Source organism: Antechinus flavipes, chromosome 1 (assembly GCF_016432865.1).
Source record: "Antechinus flavipes isolate AdamAnt ecotype Samford, QLD, Australia chromosome 1, AdamAnt_v2, whole genome shotgun sequence".
Taxonomy (NCBI): domain Eukaryota; kingdom Metazoa; phylum Chordata; class Mammalia; order Dasyuromorphia; family Dasyuridae; genus Antechinus; species Antechinus flavipes.
Window position 1 is genome coordinate 722,606,883 of NC_067398.1, and position 17,558 is coordinate 722,624,440.

General features: G+C 45.9%; 1 protein-coding gene and 1 gene segment (V, D, J or C); both read left to right on the plus strand.

Annotated features, from left to right (window-relative positions):
• LOC127548908 (uncharacterized) overlaps nt 1–17,558 on the plus strand; it is a 118,923-nt gene that overhangs the window by 2,860 nt on the left and 98,505 nt on the right. The gene's annotated exons all lie outside the window — the stretch shown is intronic.
• LOC127543939 (immunoglobulin lambda variable 4-69-like) overlaps nt 10,852–17,558 on the plus strand; it is a 78,921-nt gene continuing 72,214 nt past the window's right edge. Inside the window, 1 exon segment of the V gene segment in view lies at nt 10,852–10,990. Coding sequence covers nt 10,945–10,990 — 46 coding nt within the window.

The window sequence follows — 17,558 nt, forward strand, 5'->3', positions numbered from 1 at the left end:
TGGAGAGAAAGAGAGGGAAAGAGAAAGAGAGAGAGAGAGAGAGGGAGAGAGAGAGAGAGAAATATAGAGACAGAGACAGAGACATGGAGATAGAGAGACCCAGAGACAGAGAAAGAGAAACAGACAGACAGAGAGAAAGACAGAGACACAAACACAGAGAACAGAGACTGGGGCTATGACTTAATAAGTATAGGGAATTTCCTGGTGAGGAAATCTCTACCAATATAGCTGGGTACTTTCTTTTGGCCTCTTAATTTTACAGGTTTGCCTGAAACACAGAGATTAAGTAACTTACTCAGATCAAACAGCCATTATATGTCACTTAAACTCAGGCCTTTCCAGCTCTGGAATCAAAAAAAAAGGTGGGGGGAACCACAGTCTACTTCAGTAGGGGCCAGAACTCTGAAACAAGGATTCTTACAAGGTGTTAAGTCAGTGGAATTTATATTTTTTTGTCAAAAAGCACTGGAATGCTTTGTCATTGCCTGCTCTGGACTCCTCATTTTACAGGTGAGGGAACTGGGTCAAATTGTAGTTAAATGACTTGCCCAGCTTCACGGAGATAGTAAATGTGTGAAGCCAAATTTGAATTCACATCTTCCAGAATCTGGATCCAGAACTGCCAACTGTGCACCTTCCTGCCTGAAGAATCTGGTAATACCCTCAAGAAATGAATGGACAAAACAGCATTATTAAGTATTCCTTGTGGCAGCACCACAAGGTGCTAAATGTAAATGGAAAATGAACACAGCCCTTGATCTCAAGGAGCTCCAATTCGCCTAGATTTCAGGGGGGGGGGGGGGAGGGTCAAATGGAAAAGTCCTGTGGTCCTTGTGAAGTGTGTTGGGGTCCCTTTAAGAAACTGTATTTCTTATTGATCTGTGATTCCCTTCAGATTCCCAGCCCCTCCTGGCTGAGGCATATCCTCCCCAGACAAGTTGTCTTTCCCGGAGGCCAGAGCCTTTGATTCAGTTACAAATCCTGGTCAAAAAGCATCCCTTTGAATTCCAATAGGAGATCCAGGCTCTCCCAGCCCCACTGGGTCTGATCTGCTCCGATTGTCCCAGTCCCCACCAAGACACTCAATATAATAAGCTTCCATCAACTAAAGTCTTTGCACATGGGCCCTGGCAGCTCCGTTTGCTGCCAGGACCTTCTGTCCATCGAGAACTGCATTCTCAGTGCAAAACTCCATTTCCCCTAGATCTGCCACCATAGAAGTCAGTCTCTGCTTAAACTGGTTTCTATCTAACAATAAACTTTCATTTGCAACTAATATTCGGGAGTGAGTGAATTCTTTCGCTTCTAAAACCTGAGGCCGATTTAAACGGGGATTCTTAACACCTCTCTTATGGCCGCTAACCTCGAGACGACCAGGCATCTAGTCCACTCAAACAGCATCATTTAGGGTACAGCAGCAAAGCAGGTGATCCCGCCTCTTATTTAACCACCTTTATTCATATAAAATTACATCACTTTGTGGTGGGAAAAAATTTGGAGAACTGAAGTCTATGGGTCAAAGGACCTTTTTGCTGCGTCTTCCAAAATTGTGACTACAGGACTGCAGGCACCATTGCCAATCTGTAACTCGGCAAACACCTTATCGGCCTCCCCTCCAGACTTTCTGAAGCCACACTGGCTCTTGGATAGATAACCATCTTTCACGTGAAAGATCAGCCTATTAAGGAGATATCAGGCAAGAATCTTGACAGTAATTACTGAGAGAGATGCCTCTGTGATTGCCATAGGACAAGAGATTTCTTTTTCTTTGAAAGAGATGGCAAATGGAGGCTTCCCTGAACTCCTGGAGGAGAATCTCCTCTTGCTAGATAACCCAAAATGCTTCTGTCAGCTTTTGTATGAGTAGTGCACCCCATGCCACAACACTCAGCAGGAACAGAGTCAGCACCAGGTGCTGTGCCCCAAGAGGGCCCCAATGGCATCCAAAATGTCTTCTTGAATAGGAAGGTAGTCTAGAGAGGGATAAATTTCAACATGTGTACAATGTCAAGCACTTCAGGAGCGCTTCATAATGGTGTAATGACAACCCTATGTTTGGTTCATTTCTTTAGGATCATGTTCTTATCACTAATCAATATTTTTTTTTGAGGCAGCTGGCTGGCAGAGTGGATAGAGTGCCTGGTCACTACAAAAAGGGCTGCTTCAGATATTTTGCACAACTGGGTCCTTTCCCTTTTTTTAATGATCTTTTTGGTATATAAACCTGGGAGAAACACTGAGAAATCAAAGGGTGTGCACAGTTTGTATACCTTTGAGCATAGCTCCATCTTGTTCTCCAGAGTAGTTGGACAAATTCACCATTCCACCAACAATGTATTACATTCCATATTTTCCCATATGCCTTTCAACATTCATCATTATCGTTTCTTGTCATCTTAGCCGATCTGAGAGTTGTGTGCTGGTACCTCAGTGTTGTCTGAATTTGCATTTCTCTGATCAATAGTGATTTGGAGCATTTTTTCCTAACTGGGAATGGTTTTAATTTCTTCATCTGAAATCCTATCTTTTGACCATTTATAGGATGGCTTCTATTCTTATAAATTTGAGTCAATTCTTTATATGACTGGAGCGCATGTGACTGGAGAGTAATGAAGAGAAGACCTGGGAGAAACCTTTGTCTGAAAATGACCCAAGCTTTTCAATGCTTTGCTGCTGTACCCTAAGTGATGCTGTTTGAGTGGTCTAGATTCCTGGTGGTCTCGAGGTTAGTGGCTATAAGAGAGTTGCTAAAAATCCCCTTTAAATCGGCCGCAAGTTTTAGAAGTGAAAGAATTCACTCACTCCTGAATATTAATTGCAAAATGAAAGTTTATTGTTAGATAGAAATCAGTTAAAGCAGCGACTGACTTCTATGGTGGCAGATCTAGGGGAAATGGAGTTTTGCACTGAGAATGCAGTTCTCTATGGACAGAAGGTCCTGGCAGCAAACAGAGCTGCCAGGGTCCATTTACATTGTTATTCCTACACACCCCAAGGTTGTCCTCCCCTGTACCAATCCATCCCTCTGTCCTATGCATAGATACCCCCTTGTGGGACTAGTGAGCAGCAAGCAGGGATCTCTGGCTACTGGACCCCTGAGGTTTGATTGAAAGAGGGTGACCTGAGGTTCTACAGTCACTAGGAAGTGCTGTGGGACTGGCTCTAGGCAGGCAATAGAGACAGGAGGAAACTGGGGGTCTGGAGGGGGAGAAGGGGCATGACCCAGCTGACTGTCTGTGGCTGCTCTGACCCCCTGGGATCACTCATGGGAGACATCTGAGCTCTGCTGAGGGCAAGGTCTTCCAGTGCCCCATCCCTTCCCCCTGAAAGACATGCCTTCTCCATGGGCCAGGATTTAGGACCCTGGGTATAGTTAAAGCAACCCAGATTTGCATCTAGCCCTCACGCACCTTCCCCAGCCCCATTACAGGCTCACAGGGAGAGGATAAGCGGGCCCTGGTAGAGCTCGGACCCGGCTGATTATCTCTGGGGAGCAGAGCTCTCGGGGTCCCCTGCACCATGGCCTGGCCTCTTGTCTGCCTCCTCCTGCTCACCTGCTGCTCAGGTCAGAGCTGACCCTGCTTGTCCTGCTCCTTCCTCCCTGTCTTGGTTTTTCCTGTGAGGGTCTCCAAGCACCTTCTCCTTCTCTCCTATGCTGGGACATTAATGTCTGTCTCTGTTTCCAGGTTCCTTCCCCTAGCCGTGCTGCTCATTCTCCCTCCATATCTATGTCCCTGGGAGCCACGCCAGACCCACCTGCACCCTCAGCAGTCAGCACAGCAGCTACTTTATTCATTGGTTCCAGCAGAGCCCAGGAAAGGCACCCAGATTTGTCATGAGGGTGAAGAGTGATGGAAGTGTAGACAAGGGCAAGGGGATCCCTGACCACTTATGGGGCTCCAGCTCTGGGGCCGATCACTACTTGTCCATCAGCAGCCTCCAGCCTGAGGATGAAGCCCAATACCACTATGGAGTTTAACATAGTGTTACATTCAGTGAGGAAATGGGACAAAAACCTCCCCTTCCATCCCAGACCTGGCTCAGGCTTCTGACTCAGCCCAAGCTGCCAGGGGACCAGTGGGTTGGTCTCTCTCTCTCTCTCTCTTCTCTCTCTCTCTCTCTCTCTCTCTCTCTCTCTCTCTCTCTCTCTTCTCTCTCTCTCTCTCTCTCTCTCTCTCTCTCTCTCTCTCTCTCTCTCTCTCTCTCTCTCTCTCTCTCTCTCTTTCTCTCTCCAGGAGAAAACTGATACACCAGGTTTCGTGCATTTCAATTAGCATCAGTTCATGTAAGTCTCTCCAAGCCTCTCTGTATTCATCCTGCTGGTCATTTCTTACAGAACAATAATATTCCATAACATTCATAAGCCACAATTTACTCAGCCATTCTCCAATTGATGGGCATCCATTCATTTTCCAATTTCTGGCCACTACAAAGAGGGCTGCCACAAACATTTTGGCACATACAGGTCCCTTTCCCTTCTTTAAAATCTCTTTGGGATATAAGCCTAATAGTAACACTGCTGGATCAAAGGATATGCACAGTTTGATAACTTTTTGAGTGTAGTTCCAAATTGCTCTCCAGAATGGTTGGATCCATTCACAACTCTACCAACAATGCATCAGTGTCCCACAGACCAAAGCCTTACACCTTACCCAGAGTTCCCCCCCTATCTGTGGCCCTCTACAATTTTCAGTAGCAAAGAAGGGAAGGGAGGGAGGGATAAGATGGAACATGGGACTAGCAAGGTCACCCACTAAGAGAATTCTGACCACTCTCTCTCAGTAGATCATGAGAACAATGGCCCAGGATTTTGAATTCCAAACTTTGTGAATATCATCTTCCAACTTAAGATCCTTTGTCCCTTGCCTGGGATACAACCTTGGGGAGATGGAGCCTGGAAACTGCTCCTGCAGATACTGACTCATGATTGTTCAAGACCCAAAAGAAGAAGGTTCTTGTGCCAAAAGTTTTCAGCTCCAGGAAATGGCCCCGCCACAAAGTTCAAGCATTTTCCAGGTAAATGCAGTTAAAGGAGAAGCATCATTATTTGCAGCTGCAAACTCAGGGCTGTGGGACCCCTCCACCTCACCAACAGTTAAGACCCTCCAAGGTAAGAACAGGGGAGATCCTTGAGAACAAGGGGCTGTCTTAATTTTTCAGTTGGATTCCCAGCCCTTAGCATGGAATAAAACAATAGGCACTTAATTCATGCTCTGTGTCTATTCATTCCTTGGCCATTACCAGATTCCTTACAAAGAACTGGGAAAGGGAAAGACTTCCTAGTCAGAATCTCTCTAAACATATCTCATTGTTTGCACTTATGCCCAAGTCTCTCTGGGGGCCCCGTCAGAACTCATGGAAGAGCTACATGGAGACAGGAACTCTGTGCTTGTGCTGATGATGTCATATCTTTGGGAAAACTCTGGCAGGACATGAGGGAAGATGCTGAAAGGGCCGGATGGGCCAGAAGAAAATAGGGGACGGTTTTCAGGGGACGATCCTAGAGCCGGGCAGAGATTCTAGTACAGATGTGGGGCTCATACATCCCAGTAAGGGGGATACAGGCCGGGGGGGGGGGGCAAAAGGGCCCGGACTCGGCCGCATCCAAAGCCCCTCTGAGGTCTCAGGTCTGTTCTCCAACCTGGGGGTCACTGCTCATAATCTGCTAAAAGTGCTGGTGCTTTCCCAGACCGCTAGATGTCCTCAGGGGAGCACGTGTGACCTGAGAGTAATGAAGCAGAACCAAACTTTTGTCTGAAAATGACACAAGCTTTACAATGACTGTTATGATCTCACACATACACACATACACACTCACACACACATTCACACACTCACACACACACGCACACACACACATACACACACACGCACACACGGCTCTCCCCCTGCCCCTCTCCCTCCCCTGTCCTGTGCACAGATTCCCACCTGGGGCCCGGGGAGTACGAGCAGGGTCAGCTTCTGGCTGTGGGGCCCTGAGGTTTGCTTACAAAACGGGGATTCATTGTGGGCCTGCAGCCACTAGGTGACACTGTGGGACTGACTTAGGGCAGACAAAGGGGGCAGGAGGGGGCTGGGGATCTCAGGGGGGATGAGCCCAGCTGGCTGAGGCTGCTCTGACCCCCGGGATCACTCACGAGCGACATCTCAGCTGGGCTAGTGCAAGGGCTTCAAAAGCTGCATCCCCTCCCCCTGAAATACAGGCCTTCCCCACGGGACAAAAGATTTAGGGCCAGGGCTGCTTCAGAAGACCCAGATTTGCGTCCAGCCCCGCCCCCTCCCAGGCCCATCCCAGGCTCCCAGGGAGAAGATAAGAGGGGCCTGGCAGAGCCCAGACCCATCTGGTTCTCTCTGGGGAGCAGAGCTCTCGGGGACCCCTGCACCATGGCCTGGCCTCTCGTCTGCCTCCTCCTGCTCACCTGCTGCTCAGGTCAGGGCTGACCCTGCTTGTCCTGCTCCCTCCCCCCTGTCCCGGGATCCCCTGTGAGGGTCTCCCAGCACCTCCCCCCTCCCTCCTGTGCTGGGACGTTAATGTCTGTCTGTGTTTCCAGGTTCCTTCTCCCAGCCTGTGCTGACTCAGGCTCCCTCCATGTCTGTGTCCCTGGGAGCCACGGCCAGACTCTCCTGCACCCTGGACAGTCAGCACAGCTATTACAGAATTGGTTGGCACCAGCAGAGCCCGGGAAAGGCCCCTCGGTACCTCATGCTTGTCTACAGCGATGGAAGTGCAGGCAAGGGCGAGGGAGTCCCCGACCGCTTCTCGGGCTCCGGCTCTGGGGCCAATCGCTACTTGTCCATCAGCAACATCCAGCCTGAGGATGAGGCCGATTACTACTGTGAGACATATAGTAGTGGTGCTTACCACAGTGCTACATTCAGTGAGGAAGTGGGACAAAAACCTCCCTGCCAGCCCCGACCTGGCCCAGGATGCTGACTCAGCCCAAGCTGCCAGGGGACCAGAACGTCCCTCCTTCTCTCTGCCTTATTTTTTTCTTTCTTTCTCTTTCTGCCTCTGTCTCTATATCTATGGCTGATATTCTGCCGGTCTCTGTGTGTCTGTCTCTCTCTGTCTCTGTCTTTCTCTCTCTCTCTCTCTCTCTCTCTCTCTCTCTCTCTCTCTCTCTCTCTCTCTCTCTCTCTCTCTCTCTGCCAATGAATTGGGCTTGCAACTCAAAAAGCTAGAAAAAGAACAAATTAAAAGCCCTAATGAAATACCAAATCTGAAATTCTGAAAAAAGAGGAGGAAAACAATTGAATTAATTAATTAATAAAACTAAGAGTTTGTTTTATGAAAAAAAAAAAAACAAAACCTGTAGTTAATATGATCAGAAAAAGTAAAGAAGAAAATCAAATTGTTAGTCTCAAAAATGAAAAGGGAGACCTTTCCACCTATGAAGAGGAAATTAGAGCAATAATTAGGAGTTTTTTTACCCAAATATAATCAATAAACACGATTATCTAAGTGAAATGGGGGAATATCTATAAAATATAGATTGCCCATAGTAAGAGAAGAGGAAATAAATTACTTAAATAGTCCCATTATAGAAAAAGAACTAGAACAAGCCAACTTCCTAAGAAAAAATCTCCAGGACCAGATAGATTTACATGTGAATTCTACCAAACATTTAAAGAACAATTAATTCCAATGCTATATAAACTATTTTTTTAAAAAACAGGGAAAGAAGGACTCCTATCAAATTCCTTTTATAACACATATATAGTGCTGAGACACTGTCTAAGAGACATAGAGGTGGGACGCAGACATAGTTAAGAAAGCATAGATTTGCACCTAGACCCCTCACCTCCCAGACACTATCACAGGGTTTCAGGGAAAGGATAAGAGGGGCCTAGAAAAGCTCAGTCCTCACTGTGTGCTCTTTGGAGAACAGAGTTCTTGGGACTCCCTGCCCCACAACCTGGTCTCTCGTCTGCCTCCTACTACTCACTGCTGCTCAGGTCAGGACTAGTCAGAAGAACCCTGTCTTTGCTTCCATTTTCCTTCCTTTCTCTGAGGATCTCAAAGCAGCTTCCAAAAGTCTTTTATATCAGAGTCCTTAATGACTTTCCTTTCTCTAGGTTCTCTCTTCCAGACTGTACTGACTCAGTCTCCTCAGTCTCTTGATCTCTTGAAACCACAGCCGGTGAGTACACATATTGCAGTGTTGGTTGATACCAGCAGGATCCAGGAAAGGACCCTCATTATATAATGACAAAAGGGATGGAAATAAAGTCAGACAAGGGTGATAGGATCTTCATGACTTCTCTGGCTCTAGATACTGGGACAATGGATATTTATCCATCTGCAACATCCAGCCTGAAGATGAAGATGATTCCTGCCCTTTTTCTCCTCTGTCACAGCCCCGACCATGGCACAGGTTCTCCTCACCTTCTAAGTTGTTGAAAAAGAAGATGTCCTTTGGGCTCAAACAATCTGCAGGCGACTGCAACCATGAATTTAAAAGGTGTTTGTTTCTTGAAAGGGAAATTATAGCAAATCTAGACAGTGTACTAAAAAGCGGGGTCTTCACCTTGCAAAGAAAGCGCCATATCATCAAAGCTCTGCTTTTTCCAACACTAATGTATAACTTTGAGTGTAAATGTCTCCCCCAGATCTCTTTCATGCTCATGGTTTCTGTCTGGGATCGGCTCTATTTTATTTCTTTATGTCTTGCTTGAACACAGCTATTTGCATATTGCCCCACTGACCTTATGGTATGGAATCTTTTAGATGGGGCTGTTTGTGCTTTTCTCCATGAACCTGAAATATATTTTTGTTCTTCTTAAGTCACTTCCCCAGTCATGTCTGACTCACAGTGAACCCATTTGAAATTTCTTGATAAAGATATTGGAAGAGTTTATATTTCCTTCTTCAGCTCATTTTACAATGAGGAACAGGGACAAATAGGGGTAAATGACTTACCCACAAATCTTGTGTCCCAGATTTGAAGTCGGGAAGATGAGACTTCCTAACCCCTGTCCCAGCATCCTGTCCATTGTACCACCTAGCTGACTCAAACATAGTAGGTACTTAATACATGCTCTTTGGTATGAGTTTTTTGGGGAGTCAGAGACTCAGAACTTGAAGGAGCCCCATATATAAGGAAATGTATTTGTCTCTGGTAGTCATCTCCAGGACGGGGCAGGAAGGGAAGAAATAAAAGAAATTTACCTGCTAACTTTATTATATACTCAAAAGGTAGCAAATTGTATATAACAGATTGCCATCTTTTTATATTAGTTTACAGAAATGCTTCTTTTATTTCTGAAATGAAAATAAAATACATTAAAAAACCAAAATCACTATAGTAGACCAAGACATTATGCCAATATCCCAATGTTCTTATTTATTTATTACTTAAGAAAAAGTTTTATCTTTGGATTTTTAAATAGCAAAGACACCAAGGAAAAGATCAGATGCAGGATGGGCTTAGAGTCAAATCACTACATCCATGCTCATTGTCATGAGGACAATGGTCCAGGATTTTGAGTCTTGAACTTTATGAATAGGAAGGATCCTCCTTAGGGTCCATTGTCCCACAACTGAGAAGCAAACCTGTGGAGATGCAGTCCAGCAACTGCTCCTCTAGATGCCACATTTATTATTTTGTAAAACTCAAAAAAGGAGGTTCCCATCACAAATTCGTAGAATTTTACAAATATAAGTGCAGTGAAAGGAGAATCATCATTATTTGCAGCTGCAACCTCAGGACCACGGGACCTCTCCATCTCGCCTACAGTTGAAGCCTTCAAGGGACCTCCTTGAGAACAGCAGCTGTCTTTGTTTTTCCTTAGGGTTGCCAGCCCTTAGCCTGGAGCTACTACAGTTGGCACTTGATTAACGCTCTGTGTCCCTTCATTCCTTGTCCAGGACCAGATTCCTATGGGAGAGCTGGGAAAGGGAAAGGCTCTTCAGCAGAATCTCTCTAAGTGGATCCCGTTGCTTGCACTTAGGTCCCAAGTCTCCCTGAGGGCCCGTCACCTTCCGGGACTGAGGGAATTGGGGACATGAATTCTGTGCTTGTGCTGATGACGTCATATCTTTGGGAAAACTCTGGAAGAACATGAGGGAAGATGCGGAAAGGGCCGGATCGGCCAGAAGAAAACAGCCGACGACGTTCAGGGGACGATCCTAGAGCCGGGCAGAGACTCTAGTACAGATGCGGGGCTCACACGTCCCAGTGAGGGGGACACAGGCCCGGGGGGAGGCCCTGACTCGGCTGCATCCAAAGCCCCTTTGAGGTCCCTGGTCTGTTCTCCAACCTGGAGGTAACTGCTTATAATCTGCTAAAAGTGCTGGTGCTTTTACCCAACCACTAGATGTCCTCATGGGAGCACGTGTGAGTGGAGAGTAATGAAGCAGAAGAACTAGAAGCAAATGTTTGTCTGAAAATGACCCAACCTTTGCACTGACTGTTACAAGGTCTCACACACACACACCCCGAGGCTCTCCTCCCCTGCACCTCTCCATCCCTTGTCCTGGGAACAGACGCCCCCTTGTGGGACTGGTGAGCAACAAGCACATGGCTACTTCTGGCTCTGGGGCACCTGAGGTTTGCTTACCAGGCTGGGGTGACCTGGGGGCTCGCAGCCACTAGGGGGCGCTGTGAGACTGGCTCTGGACAGGCAATGGGGGCAGGAGGAGGCTGGGGATCTCAGGATGAGCCCCGCTGGCTGTGTCTGTGGCTGCTCTGACCCCCTGGGATCCCTTATGAGTTACAGCTCAGCTGGGCTCCATCCCCTCCCCCGAGAGACACGCCTTCCCCGTGGGATTCATGACCCCAGATTTAGAACCCAGAGTGTAGTTAAAGAAACCCAGATTTGCATCTAGCCCCGCCCCCTCCCAGCCCCATCCCAGGCTCCCAGGGAGAGGATAAGAGGGGCCTGGCAGAGCCCGGACCCAGCTGGTTCTCTCTGGGGAGCAGAGCTCTCGGGGTCCCCTGCACCATGGCCTGGCCTCTCGTCTGCCTCCTCCTGCTCACCTGCTGCTCAGGTCAGGGCTGACCCTGCTTGTCCTGCTCCCTCCTCCCTGTCCCGGGGTCCCCTGTGAGGGTCTCCCAGCACCTCCCCCCTCCCTCCTGTGCTGGGACATTAATGTCTGTCTGTGCTTCCAGATTCCTTCTCCCAGCCTGTGCTGACTCAGGCTCCCTCCATGTCTGTGTCCCTGGGAGCCGCGGCCAGACTCTCCTGCACCCTCAGCAGTCAGCACAGAGGGTACGCTATTGATTGGCACCAACAGAGCCCGGGAAAGGCCCCTCGGTACCTCATGTATGTCAGCAGCGATGGAGGTGTGAGCAAGAGCGAGGGGGTCCCCGACCACTTCTCGGGCTCCAGCTCTGGGGCCAATCGCTACTTGTCCATCAGCAACATACAGCCTGAGGATGAAGCTGATTACTACTGTGGGGCAGATTATGGGAGTGATGGTAACTATGGTTACCACAGTGCTACATTCAGTGAGGAAGTGGGACAAAAACCTCCTCTGCTAGTCCAGACCTGGCCAAGCTGTTGGCACAGCCCATGGTTCTCTCTTTTTTCTCTGCTTCTACCTCTCTCACACTTTTACTTTCTTTCTCTTTCTGACTTTATCTCTAAGTGCAAGCCTGATATTCTGCCTCTGCCACCTCTCCCTCAACTTCTCTCCCTTTCTTCCTTTCTGTCTCTTTCTGGCTCTCTATCTCTCTGTCTCTGTCTCTCTCTTTATCTGTCTCTGTCTCTCTCTGTCTCTCTCTGTGTGTCTGTCTGTCTGTCTGTCTGTCTGTCTCTCTCTCTCTCTCTCTCTCTCTTTCTCTCCCCCCCCCCAGGATGTTCTATGACTCAACTGAGAACATTACTAGAGTATGTGACAGAAACCAGGTTTGTACCCAGGACTTCTGACCCCAGAACCTGGATTTTACCCACATCCCATTATGACCCAGGGGAGAGATTTAGCTGAGCCTTCAGGTTTCAGGCTTTGACATGGAGAGAAATAGGAGGGAACCTCTGCCATGGTTTCCCCACAAAGCTTCTTCTTGGAAAGAGAAATGAGGTTTGGTGAAGGGGCCCCTGGGACAACAGCCAGTGGTCATGAGGCCTCGGCCACAGATACCTTGTAGAGCAGCAAAGACCCCAGCACAGAAGTGGGAACAGAGAGGACTCCAAGAGCTGCTGGTCCTGGGTCCAACCTCCCTTTTCTTGTCTGACAGCAATCAGGTGGAGCAGTTCTTGTCACCCAACACTTGGCTGTGGCCACAAGCAGCTGCCTGGCCCCTGCTTCAAGGCTGTTCCCATTAAAGCCCAGCCTCCACTCTGCTGTCAAATACATTCAGACCTGGATCTGACCTTATCACCACTCGGTTTCCTTTGTTCCCTCATATCCTCAGCCTCCCTGTTATTTCCTGATAAATGAGCTTTCTTGGGCTTTCAACACCTCTTTTGGCCAAATCCCTTCCCACATTCCTGAGGTTCTAGCTATTTAACCCTCCAATCACTACCTATTCCACGTTCCATCGACAATGAGTTCATGTTTCCCAGGCCACAGTCTGTCAACTCTGCCCATTGGCTTTGGCTGTGTTCCTTGCCTATCTATCTAACTCTGCTTATCCTCAGCTTCTTTCTTCTCTCCACTCTCAGGTCAGATCCCAACTTCCTCTGCAAAAAGTCTCTCCCAGCCCTCCTTAATCTTAGGGCTTTCCCTCTTTCCTCCAATTTGTCTCTTTTATGTGCTGTTTGGCTGTGGCTGTTTATATGTTGTCCCAACTCCACCTTAGCCTGTCTCGTATATCTGTAGAACTTGCAACACAGGTGATTAATAAATATTTGTTGACATTAATTAATTTTTGCAGGTTATGGAATCATATTGTGGAAGTTGACAGGACCTCAGACACAAGGAATCCCCATCCAGTGATCTTATGGATGAAGGAACTGAATCCCAGAGAGCCTGAATGAATTTCTGATTTGCACATCCTGAGAACATTTTCTTCCCTTAAAAAGGAGTTTAATTTTAAGAAGCTTCATAGACTGAGTCAGTCTTGTAAAAAGTGGTGTTTATTTGCTTATTTTATTCCATCCTTCCAAATCTGGTGCTAACCTGAGGCAGGAAAGTTAGACCTGTCATAACCATAAAAGCAAACTTTAAGAAAAGGACAAGAGTTACACAATCTAGCAATGCCTACAGGATCACCGCATTTTTCAGAGGAAAATGCAAATTTCCCAAAGTTTACATCAAAAAATAGAGAAAGAGCAAACCAATGAATTGAACTGCATTTTAAAAAGTCTAGAAAAAGAGGTGATTGAAATGCTCAATTCAACACTAAATAGGAAATCTTAAAAATTAAAGGTGAGAAAGGGGAAAGAATCAAAGGATATTTGTGTGCTTGGGCAAGGAATGAGGGCCACAGAGACACTGGATCCTAGAGGCCCATTTGTCCTGGACACTGAACCAGGCAAATCTAGGTGAGAAAACAATAGGAGGAATAGAAGGCAACAATGATGTGGCTTCCCAAAGAAGCCAGAGAAGAATGAAATGGACTGCTATGTACAGCAGGAACTTACCTCAGCATAATAACAAGAACAATATTCATCAGCATTGACCTTTTAAGGTTGGGTACTTTATAAATTAATTATATGTAATTAATAATGTTCTATATAATTACAATTATAATTAAGTAGAAATTATTACAAATTAAAGGCACTTTAGAAATAATAATTTCTTTTGATTCGCACCATCATCTTGTGAAGTCAGTGCTGCAATCTCCATGGTAGAGAGGAGTAGAGTGACACAAAACTATTATCTGAAGGTCCCATGAGTTGGACAGGAGTAAAAAAAAAACTACTAAGAAACAAAAGAAGCTCAGCTGCTGTCTGTATAAAGTTACCTACATCAGGATTCTGAGAAAGACAAAGTCTGTTCACTAGAATTTCCTGCCAGAATCCCAATGTGGGCTCCCCACCACCACCCGCCCCACCCACCTTCGCCTCCTCCCCCCTCTCCTGTACATGATACATTTGTATCTTCATACCTTGAGAAAGCAACAAAGAAACCAGGGAGATGGAAGCAACATTGTAGCAGACCCAATGTGGTGATTTTCTTCTTTAAAATAATAGGTTCAATTCTCCCTTTGCAGAGGGAGAACTGTTCGGTTCTGCAAATATGTATTGTATCTAGGATATACTGCAACATATTTAACATATATAGGACTGCTTGCCATCTTGGGGGGGGGGTGGAGGGAGGGAGGGGAAAAAACGAAACATAAGCGATTGCAAGGGATAATGTTGTATAAAAATTATCCTGGCATGGATTCTGTCAATACAAAGTTATTATTAAATAAAATAAAATTTAAAAATAAAATAAAATAATAGGTTCTCTCTGGGAGAAAGCAGGTTTCTCGGGGAGGTTTTCTGGAGGCAGCCTTAGTTGCAGTTGAAAGGAATAATCACTCCAAAATGCAGCCAGCTGATAAAATGCAAATGTTTATTTTCTCCTTCCAAAATAGCCTGGTTACTTTTTCTTAGTGGCCTATCTTTCTGCTTGGTTCTAAGAGCTCCCTCCGAATGTCTCCAAATCCAAAGGTTTGTCCTTCAGCCTCCAGCCAGCCAGGTGGAAGTTGTAATGAATCTTTCTTGCCTCCAAGAGAGGGCTTCTGGCTGAACTCACTTGACAGCTCCCCTCTCAATCTAAATTCAGCTGAACTCTCCTCACTGGGCTTCTGCTTTCTTCTTATATATCAGAGAGTGGGATTATGGGTTTTCTCCCATAGTGCTCTCTGGCCCTAAGAGCTTCAAGGGAGGTGTGAATTCGGATATCTCATACTAAACCCTGAAATCTCCCAAACGGGTGAACTCCACAAGCATTGTACCAATTAGTTCTACTTAGTACCTTGTTTCAGGTTCTGACCCAAAACATCTCCTTGTAAGATTAGATCAAGGATACTGAACCATGCTAAATTAGATAATTATTGTCTTTATGAACTCTAATGACTTAACAGTTTGTAAATATTCCAACACCCCAACACTGAGCAATCTCGGTTTAAAAACATTTTGAAGTAATAAAGCTTTATATGTGTCTCCATGTTTGTAGATCTTTCTGAACATCTGTTGTTCCCCCATAAATCTTGTCATTTGCCCTTTGACAATTATGACCCCAAAGACCCGAAAGCCCTCCCTCAAGTCTGAAACATCAGGCCAGAAGTCAACTAACGCCCAACAAGCGGGCAGAGGCCACAGACAACCCCAGCCTCTGCTTCCAACTCCTCTGCCACTAGTCACATGGCCATGTTTGTTCAGAGTCCTTTCCAAAGGGCTAGGTCTCCATTTGTGTCAAAAGAAATTCTGGCAATGAAGAGTCAAGTCCTTTCATGGAAGAGAACCTCACTCCTGGAAGCTTTGTGCAATCACTGGACCAGAAGTCAAGAAAGCCTGATCTCAAAACCAGCCCCGGGCAATTTCAAGCTGTATGACTCAGGCTAAGTAAAATAACCTTCCTTAGTATCCTCTCCCTAATCAATAAAGCAGGATTTTAGGGGGTCCATCCCTAATGTTCACAAGGACACAAATAGTCTGACTAGTGGTTTAATAGTACTTTTTTTGTCCATTCCTTCCTAGAGGCTATTATTGGTTCCTTCTGGCAGGAAGTTGCACAGTTGACAGTTCTGGGCCAAGATTTTGGAAGATGGAATTCAAATCAGGCTTCAGACATTGACTATTTGTGTGATGCTGGCAAAATCAATCAACTACTATTTGACTCAGTTTCCTCATGTGTTAAATGAGGACCCCGGAGAGGGAAATGACAAATCATGCCAATAAATTTGAGAAGAAAACCCCATAAAAACAGGATCCCAAAGTTGGACATAACTAGTACAACTTACACTAATATAGCTTAAGGAATGGTACAGCAAAAGAGAAAAGATCAATGGTAAAAATGGCAAAGGTAACGACTTCTTTCTCAGAATCTGTCCAACTGGATTCTTCTTATTTGCACACATGACCCCAGGACACTTATCTACCACATTCTAAAGAGCAATGGAGCAGTTCCTGGGAGATATGAACTCTGCAAATGTTGATGGAATCCTATTATTTGGGAAAACTGGGAAGAGCATGAGGAAAGCTGCTGAAAGCGGCAGATCAGCCAGGAGAAAATGATCTAGATTTTCAATGAGAAGTTTCTAGAGCTGAATAAGTCTAGCTCACATTCTTCTCTGATCCCCCTACTAGAACAGCTCAGTGAACCAATTCACACAATTATTTTTGATAAAGTGATAGTAACAGAGGTGATACCTTACATACAAAATTGAAATTATTTCATTATTTAGAGCATTTCCCCTCTATAACTGTATACAAAGGGGAGAATGATCTCCAACAGAAAATACTTTAAGCATTGTGTCCATGGAACTAATTTTGATTCTAAATGATGCACAGTTTATTAGAGTAGGGTGCGTGTAGTTCTGTAGCCAGCAGATGACACTGTGAGACTATATCTGTGCAGGAGTGGGTGCATGAGGAGCCTGGTAAGCTCAGAGGAGGATCAGCCCAGCTGGCTGTGTCTATGGCTGCTCTGACCCCTAAATCACTCTTGTGTGACATTTCAATTGGACCAGTTCAAGATATCTCAAGACCTCTCCCTACCACCAGACAGAAACAGCCCACAAGAAGCCTAGAGGTGGGACCCAAAAGGTGGTTAAGAAAGCACAGGATCAGACACAGATTTGCACCCAGACCTCTCACCTTCTCCCAGACACCATCACAGGGTTTCAGAGAAAGAATAGGAGGGACCTAAAAAAGCTCAGGCCTTGTTTTGTGCTCTTTGGAGAGCAGAGTTCTTGGGACTCCCTGCACCATAGCCTGGTCTCTTGTCTGCCTATTATTGTTCACAGTCTGCTCAGGTCAGAACTAGTCACGAGAGCCCTATTCTTTGCTGCTATCTTTCTCATGCTTCCTAGGTGGATCTCAGAGCGGTTTCCAGAAGTCTTTTATGTTTAGTGTCTTGAATAAGTTTCATTTTTCCAGCTTCCCCTTTCCAGATTGTGCTGACTCAGTTTCCCTTAGTCTCTGTATCTCTTGAATCCACGGTCAGATTCACCTGCACCATGAGCAGTGGGTACACATATTACACTCTCAGTTGGAATCAGAAGAGGACCCTCAGTATATCATGTCAAAAGTCATGGAAATCACGTCATGACTCCACTGGCTTTAAATAATAGAATTATTTGTCCATCTGACAAACCCAGCCCAAAGACATAGATGATTACTATCCCTTTTCTCCTCTGACACAGCTCCCAACATGGTACAGGTTCTTAGCACTGAACATTTAGACTATTGCAAGAGTCTTAAGTCACCTTCTGAGTTGTTGAAAAAGGTTGCTTTCTTTCGAATCAAACAATATGGAAATAATTGCAACCGTGAAATTAAAAGATGTTTGTTCCTTGGAAGGAGAGTTATGGCAAATCTGGACAATGTACTGCAAAGTAAGGACTTCATTTTGCCCACAAACAAGTTCTGTATCAACAAACCCCATCACCTTCCAGGCCTGAGGGAATTGGAGACAAGAACTCTGGGCTTGTGCTGATGACATCATAGCTTTAGGAAAA